Raw genomic sequence first — 13,680 nt, 5'->3', positions numbered from 1 at the left:
GGGACAGTGCCTCCACCCCCTCCCTGCGCAGCCTGTTCCAATCCCTGACCACTCCTGCAGTGAAGAAATTTTTCCTAGTAGATTGCTTCTACAACTAGAGGTGTCCCATTTGCTGAGAGCAACTGCTCATGCAGGCTTCTGCTGCAGAATCAGGAAGCTTCAGTCTTGGTAATTTTCTGCACTCAGCCTTTTGAAGGCTGTTGTCATGTTGGGTTAACCAAAAAAAAATGTTTTGTTGAGATACTAAAATGCTTTTCTCTAATGAAAGACCAGACAGCAATCATTAAAAGTGTTACTGACTTTATCTGTCAGCGTTCAGTCAAGGGAACATGAAATGAATAGACAAAACTGCTTGCATAATGTCACTGTGCCAGAGCCAGAGTCCCTCTCATCACAACAGAAATCAATCTGTCAGTCTTTCATGGGCACAGTGATGACACACAGACACACACCCACCTTCTTTCCCCTCATCAGGAGGTCAAGCAGGGCAGTGAAGTTCTCCCCAAAGGAAATCCATGTGCCACAGACTGCTCCAGTACATCCTAGACCAGTCATCAAAGTGTGACCAGCACACACTCCTTCAGCTGAGCCAAGACTAGACACAGAAGATGGTCTGCTGGCTGACAAAGAAGGCTCCACTCTCTGAATTCCAAGACACTCATCCCTCAGCACAGCAGCGCTCTTCCTCTCATCACACTGATCTGACACTGCAGTAAACATTTCCCTATTGAAATCAGAGGGAGATGTCACAAACGCCATCCTCCCATTTCAGTTACAGAGTCAAAGAACACACTGGGTTGGAAGGGACCTTTGAAGGTCATCCAGTCCAACCCCCCTGCAGTAAGCAAGGACATCCCCAACTAGAGCAGGTTGCTCAGAGTCCCATCAAGCCTGACCTTCAATGTCTCCAGAGATGAGGCTTCCACCACCTCTCTAGGCAAGCCATTCCAGCATTCCACCACCTTCACAGTAAAGAACTTCTTCCTAACATCCAAATGTCCATTAATGTTCTCTCTGCTTCAGCAGATTTCCCCTTTCCATATTCCAGGCACTTTGTTTGTAGATCTGCATGAGCTTTGGGCACATTGTTTTGTGACCCTGCGAGAGCTTTATGTCCAACTTCCATTTGTCACTGCACAACAGAATCTGATCCAAGACATTCTGGGAGCTGAGCTTCTACCACTCGATGCCTCTGAACAACAATAATATAAACCGTCTCAAACACTTACTACCTAAATGAGTAATCCTAGAGTCACACTGCAATAACCCCAAATACTTCCAAAGCCCGCAGCAGGCTGCTCTGTGACCACCAGCGAGGCACAGGCACGTTCCACCCGTCGCAGCAGCGCGTTCGGTCTCCAGAGCTGCAGATCGCCATGGCCAGGGGACCGCAGATAACACAGCACCAGAAACCCTGCAGCAAAAATCAGCCTGCCCCAGGCAGGGACTGTCTGCAGCAACCAATGGCTGGGATCTCTGGAAAAGCCTAAGAGTATCTTGTAAGAGCACAGTTGGGAAACACCTTGCCTGCTGGATTGAGACACACATTTTCCAGACACATCTCACAGACCTGCAATTTAATGTTCACTGCGGTGCTTCTGCAATGTGCCTCAGCCCAGGCTGACACTACAAAGTGGAAACTTTGGAATACGTGAGTGGAAAAGCAGACCTTTAGCTTATTGAAATACCAGCACAAATTAGTTCTGCTGAGATTTTTCTACTTGCTGGGCCCCATGTCACCTCTCCTATATGAATCACTCCATGCTTTTGTCTCCTCAAGGACAGAAAAGTTGCTCCCTAAGGAAAACAAACTGAGGTTCAAAAATCCTTTTGGGTTTTTACCCAAAGCACTTTCCCCCTAACTCTATTTTCTGTGTCATAACTTTACAGAAGTGACTGAGTACAAGGATCATTCTCAGGCCCCTCCAAGAAACACCTTTCCAAGTGATTTTCCCAAACAGCAGACTCAGCATCCAGACACAAACACAACTGTCATCCCATCCCAGCACTTTCATGGATAAATTTATACTTGACCTTGTTTCTTGAGTCTTCTGGGTTCACCGTGAGCAGTGTTCAAACCACATCCAACTGCTCGTTTCCTGACACCATTCTCCTCCTGCCATTTCCCCAAAAACCTCAGAAATTAAACTCCCAGCACAAAACCTCCATCACAGCAGCTCCTAGCTCTCTTTGACCCCATTCTCATGGGGAATGTTATCCAAAGGTCTCCCCAACATACCTGTTGGGCTGTTTCTAACCTCACTCCCTGGTGTTATCCAGCCAGTTCACAGAATCCTTTGGGTGGGAATTTACCTTCAAGATCATTAAGTCCAACTGTTCTCTAACTCTACCAAGTCTGGTTCTAGACCGCTTCCCTCAGCACCAGCTCTTGGCAAGACAAAGCGTTAGGAGATGACCCAGCTTGGGCTCAGCCCTGAAGACTTGTCTCCAGCTGTGAAGGCAGCACATCCACCCAGCCACAGCTTCTAGGGGCTGTGGGCCCACGTTCTGCACCTTCTAAAGCAGGTTTTCCCCTTTCCTCCACTCTGCCCACTCCTGCCCCCTCGGGCTCCTAGCAAACTTTCTGCCCTGTCTCGATGTTCGTCCCTGCCCCAGCTCCATCAGGCTGAGCAAAGCTCGAGGGCGACTTGAACTGCTGAGCTGCTGGCCCAGAGCCGATCCCCAGCCCAGAGCAAAATCCCCAGTCCAGAGAGCAGTCCCCGGGCCCAGGGAAGAGCCCCCGACCCACAGCAGAGCCCCGGGCCCAGCCCCGACGCCACCGCGGTACTCACAGCTCGGTGGTGGCCGAGGGGAAGCCGGTTCCCGGCCGCTCCATCCCTCGGGCAGAGCAATTGAGGAGGCAGGCGGGGCCGGTGCAGGTACAGTCGGCGCCGCAGGGCTGGCAGGCGGGGCCCGGGGGTGCCCGAGCCGCCGCCATCCCCCCGCACAGCAGGGAGCAGAGCAGGCACCAGCCCGAGAGCGGCAGCCGCGCCGCGGGGGCGCCATGTTTGCGCTGTGATCCAGTGTCTGCATTTCCCAGAGGCATCTCTCCCTACGGGCATGGCATGGCCCCGGCCCCGCCGCTCCCCCGGCCGGGCCCGGCCGCGCCCCGCTCCGCTCCGCTCCCTTCCGCCGCTCCCCGCCGCCGCTTCCCGCCGCCGCGCGCCCCGCTCAGCGCGCGCCGGGCATGGCGGCCACCGCCGCGGGGCTGCCGATGCGCTGCGGTGGCCCGGCCCGGCCCGGCCCGCTGCTGCTCCCCGCCGCGCCGACAGCCCCGGCCCGGTGCCTCTCGGTTCTGTGCTCTCCGCTCCGCCCGGGCCGCGGCCGCCACCTCCCCCGCTCCGCCTCCCGCCCGGCGGAAACCCGGCGCCGCTCCAGCCCAGCCGCCGGCCCGGGCCGCCCCCGCCGCCCGCCCGAGCCGCGCCGGGGAGAGGGGCGAGCTCCGCTACCCAGCCCGGGGGCTGATGCGGAGCTCCCGGCAGCGCTGCCAGGCCGGGCAGCGGGGCACACGCGGGCCGCGGCTCCCTGCTCGGCAGTGGGGGTGCAGGGAGATCCGGGGCGAGCCCCTTGGGTCAGGGGGGCCGGGGAGCAGAGGGGTCCTGGGAGCAGGGTGATCTCGAAGGGCCGGAGAATTCCTGGGGAACAGCGCTATCCATGAGTACACGAGTATCTCGGGGAGCAGGAGGATCCTGTGGGTATGGTGGGGTCTCAGGAGCAGGGGGGATCTCGGCAGCATTCCTGGGTAACGGGGATCCTGGGAGACAGGAGCATCCCGGGGACAAGGGCATCCCAGGGGATACAGGCACCCCGGGGAGCAAGGGGATCCCGTGTGTCGGAGGTGTCCCGGGAGCGTAAGGAACCCGGAGGGAAAGGGCATAGCGGGAAACAGATGCATCGCAGGGAGCAGGAGGATCGCGGAGCACGGGCAATCCTGGGGAGCAGGGGGATCACAGGAATAGGAGGATCTCGAGGGGCACAAGTATTACCAGGGACCGGAGAGGTCCTAGGGTGCAGGAGTGTCCCGGGAGCAGGAGGATGCCATGGGGCAGGAGTAACCCAGGGCAGGGGCATCGCGTGGGGCAGGGGCCATCTCTGGGGACAGGCAGGAGCATCCCAAGATGCAAAGGCATCCCTGGAGCAGGAGCATCAAGGGGCTATGGGCACTCCTGGAGGACGGGAACATTCCGAGGGAGGTGGCAGTCCAGGAAACGTGAGCATCCCGAGGGGCAGGGAGATCCTGGGGGACAGTGGCATCCCAAGGGACCATCCCTGGGGGACACAGGCACATCCTTCAGACACTGCTGCTGGTTTGCTCAGTGGGGGCTGGTATCTCAAGTACCAACCAAAGATTCTCTGACGCGGACAAGCCTTTCAGCAGGGGTTTTGCTAAATGCAAGTGAGCATCTTTCTCTTCATTTTTGTGATCCCATTAACTCCTGCAGCAATCCATACCCTTTCAGATATTCCTCTGTAATGCCGAGGTTCGGCACAGCACATCGCTTCCTCTCAGCCCTGGTGTCAACCATGCAGGCATCCCCGGGAGTCCCCAGCGCTACCCATGTGCCAAACTTTATCCATCACAGAATCCCAGACTGGTTTGGCTGGGAAGGGGCCTTTAAAACCCATCCAGTTCAACCCCCTGCAGTCAGCTGACATGTTCAATTTAGAGCAGGTTGTTCAGAGGCCAAATCAACCTGACCTGCAATGGTTCCAGGAATGGGGCATTTCCCACCTCTCTGGGCGACCCGAGCCAGAGTCTCACCACCCTCGGGGCAAAAACCTCTTGCTTCTCTCTAGTCCAAATCTCCTGTTTTCTTAAACCACCACCCCTCGTCCTGTCACAACACAGCCTGTTCAGTCTGGGCTGTCCAACCAGCACCCCCGGGAGAAGTCACCCATCCACAGAGAGGCTCAGGAAACCTGCCTGGCAGTTTTCAAGGGAGATACCACAGGAGGAGTGGTGGGGTGGGAAAGAGACACTTTAGCTGTCCATGGGCATCCGCTGAGCTCAGACAGCAGGGAGCCAGAACAACTCTTTGGTGGTACCAGATGAAGGACAGGAGCCTCCAAGCCTGCTACCCTCACTGCTCCTCTTCTCAGAAGAGACTTGGGGGAGAGGAGGGATGTGCAGGCATGTTTGCCTCTCCTGGCAGCTGGCCTTGCCTAATGCTTGTGCCCTCAATGGAGTCACCCCATGGGCACACGCTCACTTTGGGGCCAGGGCGTGGGATTTTGTGGCCGCTGTGGTCCTGTGCCCCACAGCTCCTCCAAGCTCAGAGACACAGGCAGCTTTCCTTCACCTGAGAGAAAAGAGCTGATGACTGCTGAGCTCACTCTCCCTCTGGCACGAGGTACCCTTGGAGAGCTCAGGAGAGACGACGACAACCAGCCAAGGGGGTTTGAACCATGGAGGAGTTTTTAAGGTGCTTTTATTTTTGGACACAGTGACTCTCCAGGGAACAAGGGGTTGAGCTGACAGCACTGGGTGTAGATCCACTGTGGGTTAGGGAGCTGCTTTACACCCCAGAGGGGCTCTACCCAGAGTGATCGATTCAGGATGGGGCTGATCCCATAAAATCCAGAAGGACCTACATGGTGTTAGGAATTGTCCCACTGAAACCCAAGGGATGATATTGTTTTGTATCAGCTGGGGCTCCAGATTTCCTTACCCTAATGCTGAGCAACCCTTCAAGAAGAAACCTGCCAGACTCCAGTTTCACTTCTTCACAGGGTACTTTAATGTATGTGAGAATTTGCTCTCCAAAAACCCATTTTGTGCCTTTTGGACTCCAAACCTGCCTGAAAGACACACAGTCTTCTGCATGATGTATTGTGCCCAAAATAGCTCAGTGCTTACTACTTCCTCATGTGTCTATGATGGATTTATTTCCTCTCCCTCAGCTGTAAATTGCTTTTTTGGGGGGGTGTTTTGGGTTTCCCCCCCCCTTTTTTGCTGTGCCAATGTCTGTACTTTTTTTCAGGTAACAGCAAGGAGAAACCACCCTCTGTATGAGTTGTAATCAGCAGTTCAGATCGCTGGCGTTACCCAGCAGATGTAGAGAACCTAAGAGCTCTTCCCCCAGAAAGCTGGAGCTGCCAAGCTGGAATGAGGGCTAGGAACAAGGAAATCACTGAGTGAGTGGGAAAGGAGACAGCAAATCTCAACACAGCCACAGACGTTCCATGTTCATACAGGATCACAATGTTTGATCCTGTGGTGGAGTTGGGATGGGTTTTAAAAACCCAAGCTGCTTAAAAATAACACAAGTGGGGAGGTTGCTGCTCATGGTGAAGCTGGGAACGGCTGGTCCTGGGGAAGGGATTCTTCTGGTTCCTCCTACTGGCAAGCACGCAGAGAGTTTCTCAACGCTGTTTACTTGCAGTACAATTCTACCCCCCAACTAAGAGGGTGTTAATTCTCGCTGTCCCACCAGTCCTGCAGGCTGAACTCACCCAGGAAAGCAGCAGCAGCAGGTACACTGTGGTCAGCAAAACATGATGGAGCTGTGGCCAGCTGGGAATGTCACTGCTGCCTCCAGGCCCCTCCAGCCAGATCCCAAAGACACTGCAGATGCCTTCAGCAGCCCCAAAGCCTGCTGCACCTTGCTGGACTTTGCTGGACCCTGCGGTACCCCTCTTCAGCACTGCATTTCTGGGCATGAAAGCCTTAGTTTGCTGCTTTTTCTCTCATCCAGAAATACTCTGTCACATTTATGCATGGGCTGGAGCGATGGGGACACCTCATCACACAGGTGCATCTGTGGTCCATGGAGGGGAAGCTCTGTGCTTCAGTTGGAGGTTGGTTTGGGGCTGGGATTGCTGGGCCAGGACAGGGAGCCTTCTGTCTCCAGCAGTTTGTGTCTTCTGTACCTTGTGTTTGAAAACAGGCTGGGAAAAACACTGGCCTTGTCCTCTCTCCTTGTGTTTGGTCCCTTTGGAGGGGAGGTCCCTGACCACCTGTGGCCATAGTGCTTTTATTTCCCTGCTTAGAAGTTTTCCAGCCTGATGGAAGTGGTACAGCATGTTCTCAGAAGGTGTCCAGGGGGACAGAGCTGTCCCACGTGCTTTTGAAGGGGATCTAGGTACCCAGGGAAGGTGAAGATCTCTCCTTGTCATGGGAGGATGCAGCTGTTTCCATCCCTGCAGGTTGTTGCTGTGTGAATGTATTGTTCATGCTCATCCTGCTAAGAGGGTATCTGGAGAGTGACCCTTCCAGAAGCCACCTCCTTCCACCCAGACCTGGCTTCTGCGTCACCTCTCGGTAAAAGAGCTGCAACCCATGACCCAGATGACCGCACAGAAGAAATGTTCGACACTGAGGGTGCTCAGAGCCTGGCCCAGGTTGCCCGGTGAGGTGGGAGCTGCCCCATCCCTGGCACTATCCCAGGTCAGGTTGTCTGGGGCTCTGAGCAACCTGCTCTGGCTGGGGATGTCCCTGCTGGATGAGCTTTAAGGGCTCCTTCCCACCCCGCGCCGCGGTCCCCGGGCGCCCTCTAGCCCTGCTCCGCAGCCACGCCCGGGGCGGGGTAAAGGCTGGAGCAGCACCGGCGCCGAGTGTCGCCTAGAATCGGCTGCCAACAGAGCCCCGAGGGGGCAGCAAAGCCCGGGCAGCCCTGGGATGCACACCGGTGCGGAGAGGGGAAGAGCCCAGCTCCTGCCAGCAGCATCCTCCTTGCACAGGGATCCGTATGGAATCCGTGCGTGCAGTGAGGGACTGGCTTGTGTGCAGCCTGATTTCCCCGCTCAGCCAGAACCAGCAGAGCCAGCTCACATCACCTCCCGAGCAGATATAACCCATGCTGGATGAAAAGACTCAGGGGAGAACTTCTGGCTCTCTACAACTCCCTGAAAGGAACCACGTGGAGGGCAGTTGCTTCTCCCAAGGAAAAAGCGACAGGACAAGAGGAAATGGCCTCAAGTAACCCCAGGGGAAGTTTAGGTTGGACACGAGGAACAATTTCTTCCCCAAAAAGGTTGTCAAGGCCTGGCCCAGGCTGCCCAGGGCAGTGGTGGAGTCCCCATCCCTGGAAGTGTTTCAGAGCTGTGTAGATGTGGTGCTTTCAATCAAAACCATTCAATGATTCTGTGAATCTGCCCATCAAACAGCTCCCAGCTGCACCTCTGCAACACTGGGCATAGGATCATAGAATCATAAAAGGGTAGGTGTTGGAAGGGACCTCTGGACATCATTGAATCCAAAGCAGGATCACCTAGGGCAGGTCACACAGGAATGCATCTAGATGGGTCTTGAAAGTCTCCTTTGACCATCACACCCCCCAGTCACCCCAAGATCCAATGCTGCTGAAATCTCCTTTGCCAGCTGCAGGCACATCAGTGCTGGCAGCAGGGACAAACCAGCCCAGTCTCTTGTTTCTTGTGCTGCTGGAAAAGTCCAAAGCACAAGGAGGGAACAAGGAAATGAGTCGGGAAGACGCGGCAGGTGCTGGCTGCAGGAGTTGGGACGAGACCTGCTCTCTGTGGTGGGTGCCCCATGAGGGTCCAGCCTCATTGCACAGGGGCTGACCATGCAACATGGCAATGGGCAGCAACAGGGCATCAGTGCCCATCTGACCACAGCCAGGTCCCCCCCAGTCGCTGCTGCTTTGGGCCCGTTGCTATAGCAATGCTGATGTCGCAGCACCGTCAGGAGGCATTGCAGGGCTGGAGCTGGCATCTTGCATTGAGGAGGGTTGGAGACATCCTGGGTTTTAGCTGAGTAAAGAGTCAGGGAGCAGCCAGAGCTGCTCATTTCCTCACCATGGAGGGGGTCAGGAAGCCATGACCTCTCTCCCTCACCTCTCACACCCACCAGCATGGCATGACCCTGACCTGCACAAGGAGAAGACTCCCAGCCTGGTGCAGAGAGCCCAGGAGAAGTGTTGTCTGGTCCCAAGCTTGACGTATGATGCTCCTCTTTCCACCACAGATGTTAATGATGAGAAGCAGTGAAGGCTGAGGTTTCCCCTCCCCTCTGCAAAAGGTTTGAACATCCACCTCCTGATCATGTCTGGAAGCTCTCATGGGTGACTGCTGGAGCCAGGACTTTGCTGCTTTTGGTCCTTCACTGGCTGGAACCTTGGCTCATCTCAGTCTTGGCACAAGGAAAATTAATTTCCTGGCCTCAGCCCAATGCAGGCTCATTAAGATCTGGCACCATCACCCTTTTGTGTGCAGGAGGAGACAGCAGGGGCCGGGGACAGCACTGTGATTCCCTGGGGATGCCCATAGAGACATGCCAGTGCTGGAGGATGTGCCAGGCATGCCTCGTGGCTGGCAGGGATGTCAGCCTGCAGGGAGCAGAACCTGTCCGGTGTGAGGGGTGTTTGCTAGGGGTTAGGTTATTTTACAGCCAGTATCAGCAGCCACAGTGTCCTGCTTGGCCCTGGATACTGGTGCCACCTCCCAGTGCCATGGCGTGGGTAATCCTGGGGAGCCAGCATCAAAGCAGGGTGCAGAGGGAAGCTGTGCCCCACAATTGCCAACATGAGCCCATGACATTCAGCGAGTTACACCAAAGGGCTCTGCCATCTTGACTGGGCAGCTCTGCCAGGCTCTGGAGCCAGGGAAGAATTCAGACCTTCAGGGATGCTCTGGAGGCAGTGAAGATATTGTTCCTAATATCCAACCTAACCCTCCCCTGGCACAATTTCAGGCCATTTCCTCTTGTTCTGTCACCTTGGTACTAGGTGATGCTAGGGAGAAGAGATGAACCCCCACCTCACTGCAACACTCTCACAGGGAGCTGTAGAAAGCAATGGATTCATAGGCTGCCCAGGGAGGTGGTGGAGTCATCATCCCTGGAGGTGTTCAAGAAACCTGTGGCCATGGCACTGGGGGACACGGTTTAATGGCCATGGTGGTGTTGAGTCGATGGTTGGACTGGATGGTCTTAGAAGGCTTTTCCAACCCAAACAGCTCTATGATTCTGTGATCCCATGGGCTCTTCAGGGGAAACACTGGTGATGAAGGAGGTTGGAGGAAGATGGTGGTGGAAGATGTTCCTCAGGATGGATCAGAGAAGTGGAGGAGCCCAAGATGGAAAGAGAGAGGCTGTGCACAGCAGAGATGGCAGATGAACTAAGCAGCCAAAGGAAGGAGGGCTGCAATGTAAAACGGGGCTTGGCAGTGTCAGAGAGGGAAGAGACAAAAGCAGCCTCCCAGCAGAAGGCTGGGATTTAACTTTTGAAGCTGCAGGAGGAAAACAATTGCTTCCCACACAGAGGGAACTGCTGAGCTGCGCTGATGAGAGGCTGTCTGAGGAATTTCGATTAAAAGCCAGTGACACTGACAAAGGCAGCCAGATTGAAGCCCTCCAAGGTAAATGAGCAACGAGGAGGGGAGAACAATCCATGGTGAGGGAGGGAAAGGTGCCTGCTCAGCACCACGTGGGCTGGGACCTTCCCAGGGCAGCAGAGAGAAAGCCAAAGCCTTCACCTGCCAAGTGTGGCAGGGTGCTGGAATCCACCTCCAGCACATGTCCCTCCAACATGCTCCCTCTGTGTCCCTGCATATCTACCCCTTGTGGGGAAGAAACTGTTCCTCATGTCCAACCTAAACCTTCCCCAGGGCAATTTGAGGCTGTTGTCTCTTGTCCTGTCCCTTGTTCCTTGGGAGAAGAGACCAAGTCCCACCTGGCTCCAACCTCCTCTCAGGGAGCTGCAGAGAGCAATGAGGTCTCCCTCAGCCTTTTCTCCAGGCTCAACACCCCCAGCTCCCTCAGCTGCTCCTCCCCAGTCCTGTTCTCCAGACACTTCCCCAGCTTTGTTGCCCTTCTCTGGACCTGCTCCAGCTCCTCCATGTCCTTCTTGGAGTGAGAGGTCCAAAACTGAACCCAGGACTCAAGGTGCAGCCTCACCAGTGTCCAGTACAAGGGCACAATCACTTCCTGCTCCTGCTGGCCACACCATTGCTGATCTAGGCCAGGATGCTGGTGGCCTTTTTGGCCACCTGGGCACCTCCTGGCTCATCTTCAACTACTGTCAACCAGGACCCCCAAGTCCTTGTTGACCAGACAGTTTCCAGCCACTCTGCCCCCGGCCTGCAGCATCCCTGGGGCTGATGTAACCCAAGTGCAGGACCCAGCTGTTGGCTTTGTTGAACCTCATACAACTGACTTCATCCCATTGATCCAACCTGTCCAGATCCCTTTGCAGAGCCTTCCTACCCTCCAGCAGATCAACACTCTCACCTAATTTAGTGTCATCTGTGAACTGGCTGAGAATGCCTCAATTCCCTGCTTAGGTGTAGCTCTAGCAGAGTCTCCAATCACCACTGGCACTGCCAGCCTCACTTTGAGCCCTGGCAGCAACCACAGCCCTGTTCTCTGTGGCATGCTGGGCTGGCAGGCACCTGGTTGCCCATTCAGCTATTTTTAGCAGCTATATCCCGCTGCCTTCAGCTGCAGTTGTCTGATTAGTTCCTGTAACTACACGAGGATCAACATCTCCAGGTGATCACTGAGCAGGCTGCAGCTCTGCACCCACCTCTGCTAGGGAAGGAAAAACTTGCTAGAGACGCTTCTTTCTGCCTTTGGTGCTCAGAGCTTTGGTGCTGCAGAGGCTGACTTTTGGGCAGGATAAGTTTAAGGAGAGAGTTTCAGGAGGGATGAGCTTTGGGGGCTGAGATTTGGGGGAGATAATTTTTCTGGGGATGAGTTTCAAGGGGATGAGTTTTGGGAGAGATGACTTTTGACGGGCTGAGTCTTGAGGGACTGACTTTCAGGACGCTGAAATTTGGGGGAGATGACTTTTGAGGGGCAGAATTTCAGAGGGCTTGAGTTTGGGAGGGACAAGCTTTGGTGAAGAGGAGTTAGAGTGGGCTGAGTTTTGAGGCAGATGACTTTTAGGGGGCTGAGTTTTGGGGGCAGCAAGGGCCAGCCCTTGCAGCACCTGACCTTTGGTAAGGGCAGCATTAACAAGGCCCTTTCCCGGTGATAAAGGCCCATCCTCCTCCGGCGTTGCCTTGATGCTGCAGCGATAAGCAGCTGGCTTTGTTTGCTCCTGAACTGCAAGGCTGCTGATGGAGATTTCCAGCAGCAGCAGCTGGGGCTGAGACAGGGGAAAAGTCCCCAGGCATCAGCACTCAATGCTTGTGGCAGGGTGTGCCCCAGAGGTGTGTAGTGCCAGGGCTCTGTACCCCTTTCCCACAGGCAGGTAATGCTGGAGAAAAGCCACACCATGGAAAAGGGAACAGTTAAAAGCCCCTCAGACAGCTCCAGCACTGCACTTTGCTCTGAGGTCTTGGACTCTGTTGATGCAGCTGCTCTGGAAATCAGATTACATGCAGAACCTTGGCAGTGAGGTCTTCCATCTCTAGGATGAGGAGCACACGGAGCAGGGGGAATAAACCCCAACCATGAGAGCTCTTCCTCTGGCCTTAGCTGTGTGCTGGCAAACCTAGAGCTCCTGGGGCCCATGATGTTGTGGCCATGCCTGAGACTAGGGTTGGGAGAAGGAACATCTCACACAGGAAATGTGCACAGGAGCTCCTGACACACCTTTGGTAGCAGAAGGAGGACCTCACCCAGGAACCATGGACAGGAGCTCCTGACACAGCTCATCACCCTTGTCCATGGCCAAAGCCATCAGAGCTCTGCTACCAGCTCCTTCTCCTTCACTGGTGCCCCTTAGGGCTGTTGAATGTGGATTTACTACAGATTTAAGTGCTCCCAGGGCAAAAAAGGGAAAGGTTTGTCCACATCCACAGGAAAAGCAACCCCTCGGCATCACCGCACTGACACCGGAGCTGCGGCGCCGGCCTGGCCGTATCTGAGCCCCACAGTGTTGGTCACCACCTCCCCACCCTCCTGAGCAAGCTCTTTATTTACATCCTCATTGTTCCCTGCCCAGCTTCTCACCACAGCAACTTATTTTCTGCTCCTGCTCTGATGTCACTATGCCTGCCAGCTTCCTTTTCCAGTCAGGATGAGGCTGTGCCACTGGAAATACGTCACACGGCTGAAGACGTTTGTTCCATCCGAGAGACCTGCGAGTGCCTCAGGTGACACTTCAACCTGCAGCAGAGGTAAGGAGGCCAAATGTTGCTCATGAAACCAGTTGCTGAGACAGACTGGAGAGAAAAACCTCCAGCCTATGTCCCAGCAGCCCACACTGCCCTCAGATCTGATCTCTCGCAGGGATGCTGCCAGTCATAGAATGGTTTGGGTTGGGAGAGACCTTTAAGATCACTGAGTCCAACCATTAACCCATCTCTGCCAGGTCACCACTGAACCATGGCCCTCAGCACCACATCTCCAAGGCTTTAAAACCCCTCTGAGGATGGGGATTCCACCACTGACCTGGGCAGCCTGGGTCGGGCCCTGGTAACCCTTTTGGGGAAGAAATTGTTCCTCACGTCCAACCTAAACCCCCTCTGGAGCAACCTGAGGCCCTTTCCTCTTGTCCTGTCCCTTGGGAGAAGAGACCAAGTCCCACCTGGCTCCAACCTCCTTTCAGGGAGCTGTAGAGAGCAATAAGGTCTCCTTCAGCCTCCTTTTTCTCCAGGCTAAACACCCCCAGGTCCCTCAGCAGCTCCTCCCCAGCCCTGTTCTCCAGACCCTTCCCCAGCTTTGTTGTCCTACTCTAGACTCGTTGCAGCCCCTCAATGTCCTTGGAGTGAGGGCCCCAAACTGAACCAAGTATTCAAGCTGTGGCCTCAGCAATACAGGGGCACCGTCACTGC

At 55.2% G+C, this 13,680-nt stretch overlaps 1 protein-coding gene across 1 annotated transcript in view; it reads right to left on the bottom strand.

Moving 5' to 3' along the window:
• Positions 1 to 3,232, bottom strand: part of PKD1 (polycystin 1, transient receptor potential channel interacting) — an 88,647-nt gene extending 85,415 nt beyond the window's left edge. The window contains exon 1 of the mRNA XM_054180250.1: positions 2,793 to 3,232. Within this exon, the coding sequence (XP_054036225.1) occupies positions 2,793 to 3,046 (254 nt within the window). The 5' untranslated portion in view covers positions 3,047 to 3,232. The remainder of the gene's footprint in view (positions 1 to 2,792) is intronic.
• Positions 3,233 to 13,680: the final 10,448 nt, after the last annotated feature.

The sequence above is a fragment of the Dryobates pubescens genome, chromosome 4 (assembly GCF_014839835.1).
Source record: "Dryobates pubescens isolate bDryPub1 chromosome 4, bDryPub1.pri, whole genome shotgun sequence".
Taxonomy (NCBI): domain Eukaryota; kingdom Metazoa; phylum Chordata; class Aves; order Piciformes; family Picidae; genus Dryobates; species Dryobates pubescens.
The sequence above is the reverse complement of the archived record's forward strand: the minus strand, read 5'-3'. Positions and strand labels throughout refer to the sequence as shown.